Genomic DNA, 17333 nt, shown 5'->3' with positions numbered 1-17333 from the left:
AGAGGGGAGGGGAGGGGAGAGAACATCTATTGGATACCTTCTGTACATGCTCCAACCACGGATCAAACCCGCAACCCAAGTATGTGCCCTGACCAGGAAATGAACCATCAGTGCACAGGATGATGCTCAACCAACTGAGCCACTCTGGTCCAGCTACATAGTTTTTAAATGACATGTTTCACCCTCTATTTATCATCTTAATTACTTATCATCTCACTTACAGAAGTCAAACTGAAGTCTTCATGAATACTTCCAAACAAATCAGGAGAAGAAACATCAATGGAAAGACTGAATATAAAAGCAAGAAAGAGAACAGTTACAATCAAAGCCCTAAAATTAAAAAAGCTAATATAATGTTATATGTCAACTATACCTAAAAAAAAAAAAAAGTGAACCTTATGTTAATTTGGCTTTAAAATCTTTTGGTCGGTTCTCTGCATAGTGGCAATAGAGATGGCAGAGTAGGTAGATTCTGAGCTCACCTCCTCCCATGGATACAACAAAACTACAACTAATACACAGAAATAAACACAGGGAGACAGGCAAAATGAGGAGATGGAGAAATGTGTTCTAAACTAAAAAAAGGACAAAATCCCAGTTAAAAAACCTAAATGAAATGGTGATTAAGCAGTCTAACAAATAAATATTTCAAAATAATGGCTATAGAAATGCTCAATGAATCTGGTTGAAGAATGAATGAACTGAGTGAAAAGTTCACAAAGAGACCAGGGGAAAAACATACAACCGGAACTAAGAATATAATAACTAAAATGAAAAATATATACTATAGAGAATCAACAGCAGGTTAGCTGCTACAAAAGAAAAAATCATAGATTTGGAAGACAAAGTAGTAAAACATCAACTAATCAGAAGAGCAAAAAGAAAAAAGTTTAATGTATCTCTAGGACAACATCAAGCACACCAATATTTGCATTGTGAAGAAAAGGGAACCCTCATGTACTATTGGTGGGATTATAAACTGATGCAGCCACTATAGAAAACAGTATGGCAGTTCCTTAAAAAATTAAAAATAGCCCTAACCAGTTTGGCTCAGTGGATAGAGCGCCGGTCTGTGGACTGAAAGGTCCCAGGTTCAGTTCCGGTCAAGGGCATGTACCTTGGTTGTGGGCACAGCCCCAGTAGGAGATGTGCAGGAGGCAGCTGATCGATGTTTCTCTCTCATCGATGTCTCTAATTCTCTATCTCTCTCCCTTCCTCTCTGTAAAAACATCAATAAAATATATTTAAAAAATTAAAAATAAAACAACCATACTACCCAAACTTCCACTCGTGAGTATTAATAAAATAAGTAAATACTTCAAAATCACTATTAGAATACATACGTACCCTACCCTATGTTCATTGCAGCATTATTTACAATAGCCAAGAAATAGAAGCAACCTATAGATATCTATAGATGCATGAATGGATAAAGATGCTATGTTTCTCTCTCTCTCTCTCTCTCTCTCTCTCTCTCTCTCTCTCTCTCTCTCACACACACACACACACACACAGGAATATTACTCGGCCATTTAAAACAGTGAAATCTTGCCATTTGCAACATGCATAGATGTAGGAGGTACTATACTAAGTGAAATAAGTCAGACAGAGAAAGGCAAATACTATATGATTTTCTTTATGTGTGGGATGTAAAAAAGCAAATCAAATGAACAAATAAAACAAAAAGACTCATAGATACAGAGAACAAACTGATTGATGTCAGAGGGGAGGGTGGCGAGGGGAAGATTAAAAAAGGTGAAGGGGATCAAGAAGTACAAACTTCTAGTTATACAATAAATAAGTCACAGGAATGTAATGTACAGCTAAAGGAATATAGTGAGTAATATAACTTTCTATGTAACAGATGGTTACTAGGATTATTGTGGTGATCACTTCATAAGGCATATAAGTGCGGAATCACTATGTTCTAACACCTGAAACTAATTGTATATCAACTGTACTTTAATTTAAAAAAAATGATCCTTTGGTGAAAAAAAAATCAAATAACTTTCTGTAAGTTTCTAATATTTAACAATCAATAGCTCAAATTAGACACTAAAAACTATCTATTAACAAGGGCCATATAATTTTGATTTTCCTAATCCTGACTTAATTAAATTTAAAAACAAATCACCAAGGGAGAAAATAACTCATAATTTAATTTTTAGGTATAGACTTACATAATTGAAATGACCGTGACTATCAGAATCTCCACAGGCTTTTTCAAGCTCATCTTCATAGTCAACCATTTATAACTGAGTTGAGCTAGGGAATTAGTTAACAGCTCACAAGTGAACAGATATATAAAATTAAAGGAAAACTAGAAGAATTAAATATTTATTATGTCTCAGAGAGGTGGCAGTTTCTATACTGAGAGGCAAAACCCAATACCAGGAAACAGAAAAACAGGAAAAAAATTCTTAATTTTTCTATTATGAATTTAACAGGCATTTATTTCAGTATTATGTGTGTCAGAGCATAAATCTTAGGTGCACAAAAGTTACACATGGCAACGTCATTCAGAAAAACTAGATTTAAAAAAAATCCTATAGAACAATCTGAAAAATATTTAAAAAATGAAAGCATTATCTCATGGATTTATAAATATCAAGAATCAAGATCTGTCTTTTGCAGTCCAAATAACTAAGCCTGACCCAGAATTAATCTCACTAAAATAATTAGTCTTTAACAAGAGTATTAGTGAAATCCTTTCCACCTGAATTATAAAAGATAATGAGTAAGTTATATACTTTAATTTTCTACTTTATTATTTATAAAACTTCGTTTGAATAATTACTGAGCTGATCATGTGCTCAGTTTACTCAACACATCTCTAGTAAAGATGAGTTCAGAAGATAAAGAAACTATGGAAAAAACATAGGTCAAATATAGAAAATTATAAATTTCTTATAATAATTTATCTCTCTTATTGGAAATCTTAGTATGTGACAAAAGACCAAATATATAACATCAGTCTGTATTTTCAATCCTCCTAAATGCATGAATGAGATTAATTTTAGTTTTACTTACTGTGCAGTATCTACATCTGCATCAGGCTTGGTGCTCAATTGTTCCAGACAATATATAAAAGTCTAAGTTAAAAAATAAGAAGTTTCAGTGACATGAGCTCGTAGATTCTAATCTATTTGAATAGCCTATATAATAAAAGCCTAATATGCAAATTGTTCCCTCAACTGGGAGTTCAACCATGGGGTGGGGCTGGCCGGCCAACCGCCTGCGGCCCCTCCCATTTGGCCCTGCCCTGACCAGTGTTGGTGGCAGGCAGCCAGGTGAAGGGAGGCCCAGGCCAGCAGTGGTAGCAGGCAGCGGGGGAAGCAAGGCCCCAGCTGGTGGCAGGCAGCTGGGGGAATGGAGGCCCTGGCCGGCAGATGGCAGCCACAAGAGTCCCTACCCGTGCACAGTATTCGTGCACTGGGCCTCTAGTTAAAAATAATTTTATCTATAACTAGGAGCCCAGCATGTGATTTGAAAATCATGGTGCGGCCTGGCCCGGCCCACCCACTTGCAGCCCTGCCTTTATACCCAAACCTGTCCACACAGAGCTCCAGTGCGCCTGGCCCAGCCCCTAGAGCCCCTGGCCTTCTCTGGCCACTTCAAGCCCTGCCCTCAGTCCCTCTAGTCACCTCGGGCTGGTCCCGCCTTCTCTGGGTGCCTCTCCACTTCCGCCCAGTCCCCGGCAGCTCCGCCCCATCAGTTCCAGGGAACTGAACCTGCCTGCTGCGCTGTGATCCTTCCCCTGGCAGGTGGGCCGCAGGGCACTCAGAATGTGAGCGGTGGGTGGCGAAGGACTGGTGAGGGGGGTATATGGGCTCTCACCCCTGCCCTCCCCAGTACGGGAAGGTCTTGCCTCCGCTGGGTGCCTCCCCACTTCCGCCCTGTCTCCGGAGCAACACCCCAGCTAATATGTTAAAGACCTGGTCGATAGCCGCTATGACATATTGACCATTAGCATATTAGCTCTTTGTTAGTATAGATAATAAGAGCATAATATGCTAATTAAACCGAAGAGCCGAACGACCTTCCGGATGTCATTCCGGACGTCCTTCTGAACGAAGCTGTGGCAGTGGGGGCCGAGGCAGAGGCAGTTAGAGGCAATAAGGCAGGCAGGCGAGCAGTGAGGGATGATCAGGCAGGCGGCAAAAAGGGTTAGGGGTGATCAGGCAGGCAGGCAGGCAGGCGAGCAGTTAGGGGCAATCAGGCAGGCAAGCAGAGTGGTTAGGTGTCATTCCTCTCGCAATCCTGGACCACTAGCTCCTAACTGCTCACCTGCCGGCCTGCCTGATCACCCCTAAATGCTCCCCTGCCAGCCTGATCGCCTTTAACCGCCTGTGCCTCGCCCGGCCACTGCAGCAATGTCCTAAAGGATGTCCGGAATGGCGTCCAGAAGGTCGTTTGGCTGTCAGGTCTAATTAGCATATTACCAGGTGTACTGGTTAATATGCAGATTTTTCTCAATAGATGAAGTCACACATATGTTGATATATATGCGATTTGATATGGATGCTATTTTGTTGTATTGACAGCAAGCTTCAAAACTTCATATGTCTAATTTGCTGAAGGTGTTATCATATTTTTACCCTTAAAAATGCCGAATTTCATGCCAAAAAAAGAGCATTTGCGGGAAGTTTTAATTCATTTCTTTATTTTGAAGAAAAAGTTATCGTATACTTCAGGAAGCTTATGGTGAACATGCTTCAAGATACTTGTGAATGCTGGTTTAAATGCTTTAAAAGTGATGATTTTGATGTGAAAGACAACGAATGTCCAGGTCAACCGAAAAAGTTTAAAGACCAACAATTACAATCATTATTGGATGAAGATGCGAGGCAAACTCAAAAACAACTTGCAGAAAGACTCAGCAAGCAATTTCCCAGCATTTACAAGCAATGGGAAAGATTTTAAAGGAAGGAAAATGGGTGCCACATCAACTGAACAAAAGACAAATGGAAAACTGAAAAGTCATCAGTAAAATGTTGCTTCAATGGCATTTTGCTACTGACAACAAAAAATCAATTTGAACCACGCTTTGATCATAAAACCACCAGAATGGGCCAGAAGACATGGCAAAGTAATTTTGCTTCATGATGATGCACCATCACACACTTCAAAACTAGTGGAAGATACATTAAAAGATCTTGCCTGGGAAGTACTAACTCACCCATGGTGTTCACCAGACCTTGCTCCTTCAGATTACCACATGTTCCGGTCGATGGCACATGCACTTTCTGAGCAGCCCTTCAAAATGTACGAAGAAGTGGAAAATTGGGTCTCTGAATGGTTTGCCTCAAAACAAGAAAAGATCTATTGGAACCGTATCCACAACTTACCTGAAAGATGGGGGAAATGTGTAGGTAGCGATGGACATTACTTTGAATAAAGCACTTTTGATGTTTCTCTTGAAATTATCGTGTTTTCTTTGATTACAAAATCTGCATTATTAATGGGTACAACTAGTGCCTTTTATTAGTATAGATGTTATATATATTCTAAATAAGAGAAGGTTGAAAAATAATTTGCATTATTTCAAGCTCAGGGTACCAGTGTTTGTAGTTATTACCTGCATGATATTGATGCTTAGTTGGCAAACCTCCTCCTGTGTTTTAGGTTGTTGAAAGACCTATAAGGAAGAATTTTGTTGAAAAATTTTATTTTGGACTTAGCTCAAACAAAACTTCTATTTATGAAGTTCAATATAAAGAGTTAACACGTCGAAAACTGCTTCTAGTATGTATAACCTTATTCTGAAAAGGGCCATGAATGAAGAGCTGGGCTAGGCAGTGAGTGTTTCTAATTACAGTGATTTTGCCCTGAGAAGACACTGACATGGAGCAGCTTAACACCACCTAAGTCACTTGTTTTGTCCATATACAAAGTGTTAACAATGCACATAGTCTATCTACAACACCTACATTCACATTTTTAACTTCCATCAGCCTCTCTTGGAATCAAGAAAACAGCCGCCTCTATATTTAAATGAAATAAAACAAGCCAAGCATTTCATTGTGCTGAAATGACTCAAAACTTTACAATTGATTGCCAACAGCTCATTGGGAAAGTCTGCAACAGAGGTTGACCAGAACAGAAAACTTACACTGGTTTCTCCAGGCTTGCAGTCTAGAACTCCTTTAAGCGATTGCAGAGAATGCACAATGCACTGTTCAAACTGATATGGCTAAAGGAAAAAACACACACACACATACACATGTATCTTAAAATTCAAAGCAATCACTGGTAATTAAGACATTTAAAAGAAGTGAGTATGGACAAAAATTCTCAAATTTTCAGATTTATAGAAGGGAACAGAAACACAAACTGACAAATAACCTAGTCATTGAGATTTAGCTTTGCTATGTTTTGCACTTTATATTTAAAATCAGGTGAATCTTGAAATTCTAAAGTTCATCAACTTCAATAAAATCAGTTTTAACTAAAATTTTTCTTAAAAATTCTACTCTTCTGAGATGCAAATGATGTGATAAAAAGCAGATGTAATGCCTTTATATTTTAAATCCTGCTTGCAAGGTACAGTCTGAATGAGCTCCACCTCTTAGATCAGTGATGGCGAACCTTTTGATCTCGGCGTGTCAGCATTTTGAAAAACCCTAACTTAACTCTGTTGCCGTGTCACATATAGAAATTTTTTGATATTTGCAACCATAGTAAAACAAAGACTTATAATTTTGATATTTATTTTATATATTTAAATGCCATCTAACAAAGAAAAATCAACAAAAAAAATGAGTTTGCGTGTCACCTCTGACACGTGTGTCATACGTTCGCCATCACTGTCTTATATCTTCCACATTTCTGGTACTGTTCAAGAAAATTTAATGTTAATAATGATCTTGAAGAGACCAAGATCTTTAACTTAAAAAGCCATTATTGTCATTTTCTACATACATTATATCAGAAAATGAAACTTGAGAAATGCACAGCAAATGGTATTCAAGAAAAATTTGAATGAATCCTAACATCTTAGCTTCTAATTGCATTTAAGGTTTTACTTTGTGCTAGGCATTTTCCAGGTGATAGGAATATAAAAGACAGCCAGAGTTCTCAATAAATGTATATTCTAGGGAGACACTAACCATAAAAGAATCAACAAAACTCTTACTTTTTGCTAAAACAAGTCGAAAGTACAGAATTAAGACAAATGCAATCCCAAACTAATTGTCATGAAGTAAATAAGTAGAACTAAGAGGAAAATGGTGATGGAGGAGGATCTGTTCTAAATAGGATGGCTAAAGAAGGCCCCTCTGAGACAGTGAAAACATTTCAGCTGAGGACTGAAGAACAAGAGGAACCAGCCTCTAAAAAGAAAAAGGAAGGAGGATGTGAGTTGGGGAGGAGGACAATATGTGCCTAGGCCACCTGGCGTGGCTGAGGAGCCATAGAATATCACCACTGAGCATGAGCTTGGAGGGCAAGAGATGAAGCTAAGGTCCAGATTTCATCCAGTGGTGTGGAACTTTGCAAGGCTCAAAGACCAATTAAATCAGCTCTGTGCAAAAATCAGCAGTCAGAATCTCTCCTCAATAGACATTTCAATCGTTAAAAGAGTTGCGGGGGAAAAGAAGAAAGAGACACCTGTATATATATAGTGTGTGTGTGTGTGTGTATGCGGGGAGGGGAGACAAGCTTATTTTCTTATAAAAAGGAACCCAGACTTAATGAAAGCTAAAATAGTGCCTTTAATGCATTTTAATACTACATTTGGCAACTGCCACAGGGCACCATAAAATACTTAAAAAGTAGAAGTACCAAAAAAAAATAGCTAGTGAAGTTTATAGGATGAAATAACAACTGCACAGAGAGTATTTAAAGAGTCAAAATGTTAATTAGATACGTGATTTTATCCATTCAATGTACCGAACTCAAAAGGAATGAAAATCTAAAATGTTAAAATAGTAACAGAATTAAATTCAACATTCAACTGTGGACAGTTAAATGTTGAAGTTCACATGTGTGGTTGAGATTTCTTGTATTAAAATATGAACTAGGTTTTCTTATTTTTACTTTATATCTATACTAGAGACCCGGTGCACAAAGTCATGCACCAGTGGGGTCCCTTGGCCTGGCCTGTGGGATGGGGCTGAAACCAGTTCTCCGACATCCCCTGAGGGGTCCCGGATTATGAGAGGATGCAGGCTAGGATGAGGTACCCAGTCGATGCATGACTGGGGCCATGGAGGTTGGCCAGCCAGGGAGGGACAGTGGAGGACTCCAGGGGTGTCCGGCCTATCTTGCTTAGTCCCAATAGGCCAGACCCCAGCAAGCTAACCTACCAGTTGGATTCCCCTGGTGGTCAGCGCCCATCATGGCAAGTGGTTGAACAGCCTTAGCATTCATTAGTATATTACGCTTTGATTGGTTGAAAAAACGACTGGATATTTAGTATATTAGGCTTTTATTATATAGGATGAATACAATAAATGGATAGAGAATACCAAAGATCCCAATGAATAGTTTCACTTCAATGGAAAGTAAATGATAAACATCTGCTATTTTTTTTAAATATATTTTATTGATTTTTTTACAGAGAAGAAGGGAGAGGGATAGAGAGTCAGAAACATTGATGAGAGAGAAACATCGACCAGCTGCCTCCTGCACACCCCCCACTGGGGATGTGCCCGCAACCAAGGCACATGCTCTTGACCAGAATCGAACCTGGGACCCCTCAGTCCACAGACCGACGCTCCATCCACTGAGCCAAATTGGTTTGGCTACATCTGCTTTTTTTTTTCCTAAAAGGACACAGTACTATCTCTGTGTCAGTGAATTACCAATTCAGCTGACCAAAAGGAATTACCACAAATTATTATAGTTCTTGTTGGGCTGGTGTGGCTCAGGGGTTGAGCTTCGACCCAAAAACCCAGAGGTCACAAGTTTGATTCCTGGTCAGGGCACATGACCAGGTTGCAGACTCAATCCCCAGTAGGGGTGTGCAGAAGGCAGTCGATCAATGTTTCTCTCCCATCGATGTTTCTATCTCTCTATCCTTCTCCTTTCCCCTCTCTCTAAAATCAATTAAAATATATTTTAAAAAATCATTTCAGTTCTTCTGGAGGAAGAAAATTATCAGAATTATCCACATTTTAAAAAGGCAGAAAATATTTTTAACAGGAAAAAAAAACAAACAGGATGCTTTCAAACAGGCTACTTCAGAACACTTACGTGAAGTTCAAATTGAAAAAAATACTTGAGCTGAAAGAATAGTCATAATGAAGCAAAGTTTAATGTTCATTCCTTTAAGGAACATTTTCCCATCCCAGTCACAGGGAAAGAAAAACATAACCTCATTTCAAACAAACAAGACTGGTATTACAGAAATGTTAACGAAATATAAATTACAGGCATATAATTTAAGTCACTGTTAAGTATAAGAGTTTTAGGTAGTTAAGGAAAAACTACTCAAAGCTGGAACCTAGACTTTATTCTGAGCACTGATTCACTTTCTCTCTTAAGTGAGGTTCATGCTGAATAGTTAAAACTGTGCTCAGCTTCATTAAGTCTATCATGTTAGTATGTTTCTTCAACATTTGACTAGAAGGACTGGCTAACCCCACGAGTGCAACTTTCTATAGGTCATTCATCTACAGGTTGTGGTGGATTTAGTTTTTTGGCTTGTGTGTGTGTGAGATCAAACGTGAAGTTAGTTATAAGAGGTTATGGTTTCTTACTATTATACTTAAAATTTAAGTTGATACAAACAATTTTTATAGTAACCATTTCAAAGCATTTTCAAAGAGGCTTATCTACTCAAACAATCTTATATGTGGCAGCCATCTGGTAAGCACACACTGGGACCCCAGGTGTGACAGCTATCAGGTAAGCACATTCTGGGCTGTATGTGCAAGAAACAGTAACCTAAAGAAGGACATAAAGCCAATACCTGTTTTATTGCTAAGTTTTGTTTTATTTATGGAAACTTTAAAAAATGTAAACAGATGCTCGTTTCCTCAAATTAAATATATATATATTATTTTCATTTCCACAAAACTTATCTGAAACACAAATCAAAAACCCAGCATCAAAGGTAACTTTCTGTCTAATCTATCTTGGCTTATTTCATCTGCAGTAAGTTTTTCAGTGTATGACGGTCTAATGATCCACTTTAGCCTATATTTCAGATTTTCTGTGATAATTAAGCAGGATAGGGTTCTATGAAATAGCTCTGAAAATACTAAGGCATAACATAAACTGAAGATACTATTCTATTATAGTGGCCTCAGTATTATAGTTATGAATTTATAAATGAAACTCCTGTAGAAAGGTTTGTTCTACAGCGTCCCATTTAATCTTAATTAGCAACACTGTGAAAAAGTGCTCTGCTTCTTTAACTAGGGCAGAGGTTAAGTGGCTTCTTTAAGACTGCAAAGCTATGATATAGCAGAATTCAGGACTGAGCCAGACTAGGATTCTAGATCCACTGCAGTACCTGTTCCACTACACCAGTGCTGTCCCACAGAAGTAATAATTTGAGCCAGAAACACAAGACATGTATACAATTTCAGATTTTCCAGTAACCACATTAAGAAAACTAAAAGAAAAAAACAATTTTAATATAATTTATGTAATGAAATATATCAAAATATTATTTCAACATGTAATATAAAAAGTTGAGGTATTTTACATTCTTTCTTTTTGTACTCAGTCCAAGTCTAAGAGCTTTAGTTAGTTAAATTAAAAATACTCAAAGCTGGAACCTTTGAGGGTATTTTCAAATCTGATGTGTATTTTACATGAGCCACGTTTCAAGTGGCTGCCATGCTGGATGGTGCAAGGTCTGCCCATACCTCTTTTCTCTTTTGTATTTATATACAAATCATTATGAAAAATAGAATAAACCAAATGAATCAAAACAGATCTTTATAAAAAATAATTCCTTTAAAATATAATCACAATGGAATTATTAAAATATTAAGTTCCCTTAATTTCAACCATGATTTAATTTACAAAAATGTGGAAACACTGCTGTTCTAAATCACATTGTTACATACAAAGGAAGGTGTACTGTAGATATTTTTATTAACTTAAGAAGGAACCTTGGCTTTGGAGAAACAGAGGAATAATTTCAACTTGTCAAAAATTCTTCAACTCTCAAAGGAATATTGTTAATAAGAAGTGCAGATATTCGAGGAAATGTACTATTTCATGGGATTATTGCTTCTCAACAACCTGACTAAAAAAAATCATGGGGATATAATGTACAGCACAGGAAATACAGTTAATAACATTGTAATAACTTTGTGGAAAAAATGGTGATAATAGAGGGGGGGAGAAACCTGACACGACAAATGATGAAAACTATTTTCAAAGGTATTTTGAAAACTTAAAAGTCCCATATGAAAAGGGGATGATCCTTCTGAATGAAGATCACAGCTACCTGGCATGTGTATGCATCTGGAGAACTTCGACGTTGTTGTTTTGGCTCAGAAGTCAGCAAAAGCATTTTTTTTTATCCTGCTTTCATGAAAAATTCAAGTTGCTGGGTAACTTAGAATTAAGCATAATCTATTAAAAATGCAATGCAAGCAAAAATAGTAAGTGATACAATGAAAAATGGTTATTCTAAAAAAATCTACTTTTTATTAATTTTTAAATATGTGTGGTTCAGCAAAAATGACTCTGAGAAGAAAACTTTAAAAAATTTCTATTTCTCTTTCCAGAAACTATTTGGAATTGTAATACAGAAAGCGCATGCTCCATATTAATATAATAAATCATTTATTTTGAATATAATATACACTAATGAGTCATCATTTAAAAGAATTTAAACTTACTAGAGAAGTCAACCCTTCATTATCGACAATCCAGTCTTCCTTTTCAGCTAATTTCTTTATTTCTATAGGGAGAACACACACACACACAAGTACATTTTATTGTGGTTATTTCACTGAACTTTATAGAGATAAAAATCTATGGGTTATGGTTTTTAATTGTTTTTTACAGGTTTGTAAAAAATTGGTGAAAGTAGGCACAGAATATAATTCTGGTTAACTCAAGGATTTAAATGTGTATTATTCACTGGATTTTTCTAATAAAACATTAATGTAAGGAAAAAATTTTTTTTAATATAATTTTATTTTTATTTTTTTATTTTTTGGGGGGAGATAAACACAATTATATTTTATTTTATTTTTTACTTATATATTTTTTTAACTTCCTTCTGAGATTTTATTTGCTGGTTTGTTTATTTTTTTGTTTGTTTTATTGCTTAAAATATTACAAAGAGTATTACATATGTCTCCTTTTTCCCCCACCCTTGACAATCCTCTGGCCTCCCCTACTTCCCAGTGTCTTATGTCCATTGGTTATGCTTATATGCATGCATATACGCAATGGGAAGGCCGGGGAGGGTAGGGGGGCAGAAGGAGGGGGTAAGAGATCAACTGTAAAGAAAATTTTTGACTATATAACCCAATTTGGAGAATGCGAGGCTAGGTTTAATAATAACTTTAGATAATCTATGTTTATTCAGCACTCTTGATAATCTTAAACACGTACAAAATAACTATCTAATATTTCCCCCCTAAAATTTCTAATAAACAATGTAGATTCTGTTTTAATCCTTTACATTCCTGACAATGGCAGTCTTATTCTCACTTGGCTAAAGGAATGCCTTTACCTTTGCGTCTGTTTCAGGTCCCTGAGAGGAGGAGGTGATGAATTAAGAGGACAGTATTCAGTTTCTCACCTGATTCCATTCCCTTTCTGTTTATAGAGTGCATTAGAACAAATTCTGTACTAATAGAAATTAATGATGATAGTCCTGATGGTAGATAGTAATGGTTTAGGTCATTTATAACATTTTTGAATTTTTAAAAAAGTATTTAATACCAAAAGAGTAGCTCTGAGACAGCAGGGGGGGTGAGGGCATGTGCTGGATGGTGGCAGCGGCTGGGGAGAGGTCAATGGGGGAAAAAGGAGACTTATGTAATACTTTAAACAATAAAGAACTTAAAAAAAAAGAGTAGCTTTATTAAAAAGATAATCTTAATTGTTCTTTTATAATTGTAGGTAAAAATCCCCCAAATTCTAGAAAGTATAAAGAAAATGATCATCACTTATGATTTCTATTTCCTGAAGAACCACTGTTAACAGTCTTTCTTCTGATTTTACATTGATGTTTCTAAATTAAACTTTTAAAATACATATATATATTTTTAATAATGGCATAATACTTTATGTACATTTTATATTTTACTTTTTCTACTTAGTATTTGCCTTTTAAAAATAAGGATGTTTTTATGTACGTAAAAATTTTTCAAGTATATTCATCTTTATTTCTGCATGGTTTGGTATCTCAAGTTTTTGAAAAATTACTTTTGAAAGAATTCTATTGAGCAGCATTCTTTAGACAGATGGTCTAAAATATTCAAATTTCCATAAAAGTAATTTCTTGTTTCAAGGATTTGGAAGCTAGAAAGAGGGAGATATTCAGGTAATCATTGTCTAGTAAATGTCATCAATTTTTCTTAAGATACCTTCTGCTGTGTGTTGCAATGTGACCATTACACAACGTACTCGGAGATCCAAAATGAGATCCTGGATAGTCTGTAACATGTCATTAGGAATTTCAAGGGCAGTCAGTGATTCATAAGTAAGCCTGTAAAATAAACATAACAAAAAAAAAGTGAGTGAGTGGAGTGCAATCACAAAGCAGCCCCTTGTCATCATTTTGGTTATCCTATAATGAATGATTCATTATGGAGCTTAAAAGCTACAATATTATGTTGAAAATAAAGTAAAAGTAAGACCATAAGAGGGATTATAACAGTAACACTAAATTAAACAATAAAGGATGCATATCAAATGTAAGACCAGGAAGGTTTAAGAGACTGCTAGATGACACATGGGAAACAGTGGATGCGAAGGGCACAAAGTAAAATTCTTCGTAAAATGTATTAAAAATAATATCACATCATGAATATTTTTTTAACAGTAAAAAAGATTTATCCTTTTCAGGAAAATGTGTCCATATTTACCTTATGGTCTGTATGACATGAGCGAGCCACTGTCCAGAGAGCTCAGACTTCACCTCCCAGCCTCCATACTGCCTCACTCCACCCTCTGGGATGCTAAGTGGGAGTAGTGCTCCACGGATCAGCTTCACAAGACTCTGCATTACTTCCTGAATCATTTTCTAAACAATAATAAATAAATTGAAGGATTCTGCTTGAGTGATGATGAATATCTTGAACATAAAGACTTCTACTATGAGGGGGGGGGCTAATGGGGGGGATAAGGACACATTTGTAATACCTTAACTAATAAAGAATTAAAAAAAAATAAAATAAAGTCTTCTACTATGATTGAAAAAACCTTACCTTGTGACAAAGTCTACATATTTACCCTTAACTTACCTTAAAATCATTTTGTCTTTGCCTGACATTCTTTGATCTTTCAATCTGGCCTGACTTCTCAGCAGTCTTGAAAATTAAAAAACAAACAAACTTTTATTTTTAGAAATAATTTACAAAAATAAGAAATGCTCTAGGGGTTGTATATAAAAAAGTATGAAATCCTATATAATAAAACCCTAATATGCAAATCAACCAAAATATGGCAGAACAACTGGTCACTATGACATGCACTGACCACCAGGGGACATTCAACGCAGCAGCTGACCCCTGGTGGTCAGTGCACTCCCACAGGGGGAGCGCAGCTCAGCCAGAAGCTGGGCTCACAGCTGGTTAGCACAGTGACCACAATGGTGGTAGCAGGAGCCTCTCCAGCCACTGTGGCAGGTGGACATCCCCCATGGAGTCCTGGACTGTGAGAGGACACGGGCCGGGTTGAGGGAGCTGCCCCTCAATGCACGAATGCCGTGCACTGGGCCTCTAGTATGATTATAATTTGTTTAAAAGGAATGTATAAGAAATTATCTAAATTTCTGATTAAAGAGTAACTGATCAGAAAGCCATTTTTATTACAAGAAGTTTTTCATCTTCCTAAAACATTAAGTACAATTCCCATAAATGAACCTAAGTATTAACTGAGACTACCTTTTTTATAGGAAAATTTCATGTCATTTTCATTAAAAATTTTATACGCTTAGTCCGACCAGCACGCTCCATGGTTGAGCACCTACCTATGAATCAGGTCACAGTTTGATTCCCGGTGAGGGCACATGCCCAGGGTTGCGGGCTCGATCCCCAGTGGAAGGCATGCAGGAGGCAGCCAATTGATTCTCTCTCATCTTTGATGTTTCTCTCTCTTTCTCCCTCTCCCTTCCTCTACTAAATTAATAAAAATATATTTAAAAAAATTTATATGCTTAAACCTAAAAGTATCATACCTATGATAACGTTCTCTAAATCATTTCTCACTGACAAGGGTGGAAATAAAAGAAAGAGTAAATTCTGGATTAATATCTAGTAATCTCAGGACATCCATTCCATTACCTTGACAAATATTTATAAAGTATTATATCTGACATTTTATTTTTTTAAAAAATTATAAATCATTGCTCTTCTTCAGAGGTTTTACAGTTTACCTTAGTAGAAAATCTATTCTAAAATTAATTTTTACCTGTTTACTGAGAGCCATTATTTCGTCTGATATTTCTCTTCTCCTAAGGTGTAGATGACTACATTGCATTGATTCAAGAGAAATCTATTCAATTGGATTTCAGTTAACTTTTCATTACCAAAGTTTCTAATAACTAAATATTATTATATAAAATGTCTTTGAAGGGCAGACGTAGGAACCTTTCCAAACAGAGAAGTAGAAACAAAAAATAGTATAATGTAAAAGAAAATTCTCATATCTCATTAACGTAATACAAAAGTTATCCTTTAAAGTTAAAGCATTCATGTATTATTGGTCAAAGACAAGTGAAAGTACTTTCATGCTAAGAATAATTGCATTACAAATGATTATATTGACTTGAACTTAATTTTAAAATGTAAATAATGTTATATATATTTTATATATAAGCTAGAAACATAGTGTATAGAGTTGGTTTATATAATGAACATTACCGACATGAATACATGAAAGAAGAGTAAGGACTGCAAATGTTTTCAACAAAAATATCAGACATACCTGATAAAAAGTGGTCAATATACACACATATACAACTCTGATTTACACTTAATTTAAAATTATATATTAAAATATGCAGCTTTTATCATTTTTCTTTGTAGAAATGCACTTTTGCTTTGAAATAACTGAACTTTAGTTTTTGAGAAAAACTAAACCCCAAATTTATTTACTTCAGTAATAATTCAATAAACAGATTCCTAAGGTTTTTGGCAAACAACACTCACAATTTTTCGTATACTGAGATTTAACTCAGAAATTGATGTTTTTGTCCCTTTATTTTTTTAAATATATTTTATTGATTTTTTACAGAGAGGAAGGGAGAGGGATAGAGTCAGAAACATTGATGAGAGAGAAACATTGATCAGCTGCCTCCCGCACGCCTCCCACTAGGAATGTGCCGGCAACCAAGGTACATGCCCTTGACTGGAATCGAACCTGGAACCCTTCAGTCCGCAGGCCAACGCTCTATCCACTGAGCCAAAACAGTCAGGGCTTGTCCCTTTATTTTTAAGGCAAATGAGAAGTAACTGAAGTACCCTATAGCTACCATGAGAAGTGACTGGAGGGATAGAGGTAGGAACATGAGCAGCTAGAAGAGTGCTGTGCTAACCCAGGGAAGCAATGACAGTGTCTCAGGCTAAAAGAGGTGCACAAAGGATCCCTGTGGATAGCTTAGTTACAGGCTTCTGAGGCAGAAGTGACTGAACCCAGTCATTCCACTGGGTGTTTCAGTGAGAAAGGAGAGATATAAAGAGTGACTTCCATCTGAGTCATGACCACTCAGGTAAGTCCAAATGGCCCTGTTGTCTGTTAGCCTACTTTCTGTTTCTGTCAGTGTGATGCTCTGATTCAAAACAATACTTGGTGAAAGAGTGGCCCAGGTGTGGAAAAGCAGACACATGGTCCCTGCTTGCTGAGCTGATAAAGAACTATTCTCTAAATGCTGAGGTTTTATCAGGTTTTGGTTTTAAGCACTTATTCTTTTTCCTTTATACTATCTCACTAATTTATTCTTATTCTCATAGCTTCAAATGTTTCTATATAATGCCTTCCTATTTTGGGCTCTGCACCCAACTCCAATGTGTGTGTGGGAGGTGAATATGAGAGGTTCCCCACACCAACAAACAATTCCCCAGCTGTGTGTCCTATAATTCAATTCAATTCTGACCCTACCTGGAGTCAGATTCCACAGTTAACAGTTCAGTTCTATAAGACTTACCCTCTCCCAGGCATGTGATGGACTAAAGTCCACCAGAGATAGT

General features: G+C 36.5%; 1 protein-coding gene across 3 annotated transcripts in view; it reads right to left on the bottom strand.

Moving 5' to 3' along the window:
• Positions 1 to 17333, bottom strand: part of EXOC2 (exocyst complex component 2) — a 152910-nt gene that overhangs the window by 29963 nt on the left and 105614 nt on the right. For all 3 annotated transcript variants that reach the window (XM_015562069.1, XM_015562073.1, XM_015562076.1), the window contains exons 13-20: positions 14388 to 14453; positions 14010 to 14167; positions 13509 to 13630; positions 11805 to 11866; positions 6113 to 6193; positions 5579 to 5638; positions 3031 to 3092; positions 222 to 288 (exon numbers count right to left, since the gene is read on the bottom strand). In XM_015562069.1, the coding sequence (XP_015417555.1) occupies positions 222 to 288; positions 3031 to 3092; positions 5579 to 5638; positions 6113 to 6193; positions 11805 to 11866; positions 13509 to 13630; positions 14010 to 14167; positions 14388 to 14453 (678 nt within the window). The remainder of the gene's footprint in view (positions 1 to 221; positions 289 to 3030; positions 3093 to 5578; positions 5639 to 6112; positions 6194 to 11804; positions 11867 to 13508; positions 13631 to 14009; positions 14168 to 14387; positions 14454 to 17333) is intronic.

The sequence above is a fragment of the Myotis davidii genome, unplaced genomic scaffold (assembly GCF_000327345.1).
Source record: "Myotis davidii unplaced genomic scaffold, ASM32734v1 scaffold871, whole genome shotgun sequence".
Taxonomy (NCBI): domain Eukaryota; kingdom Metazoa; phylum Chordata; class Mammalia; order Chiroptera; family Vespertilionidae; genus Myotis; species Myotis davidii.
Note: the sequence above shows the minus strand (reverse complement) of the source record. Positions and strands in the feature narration are given on the sequence as shown.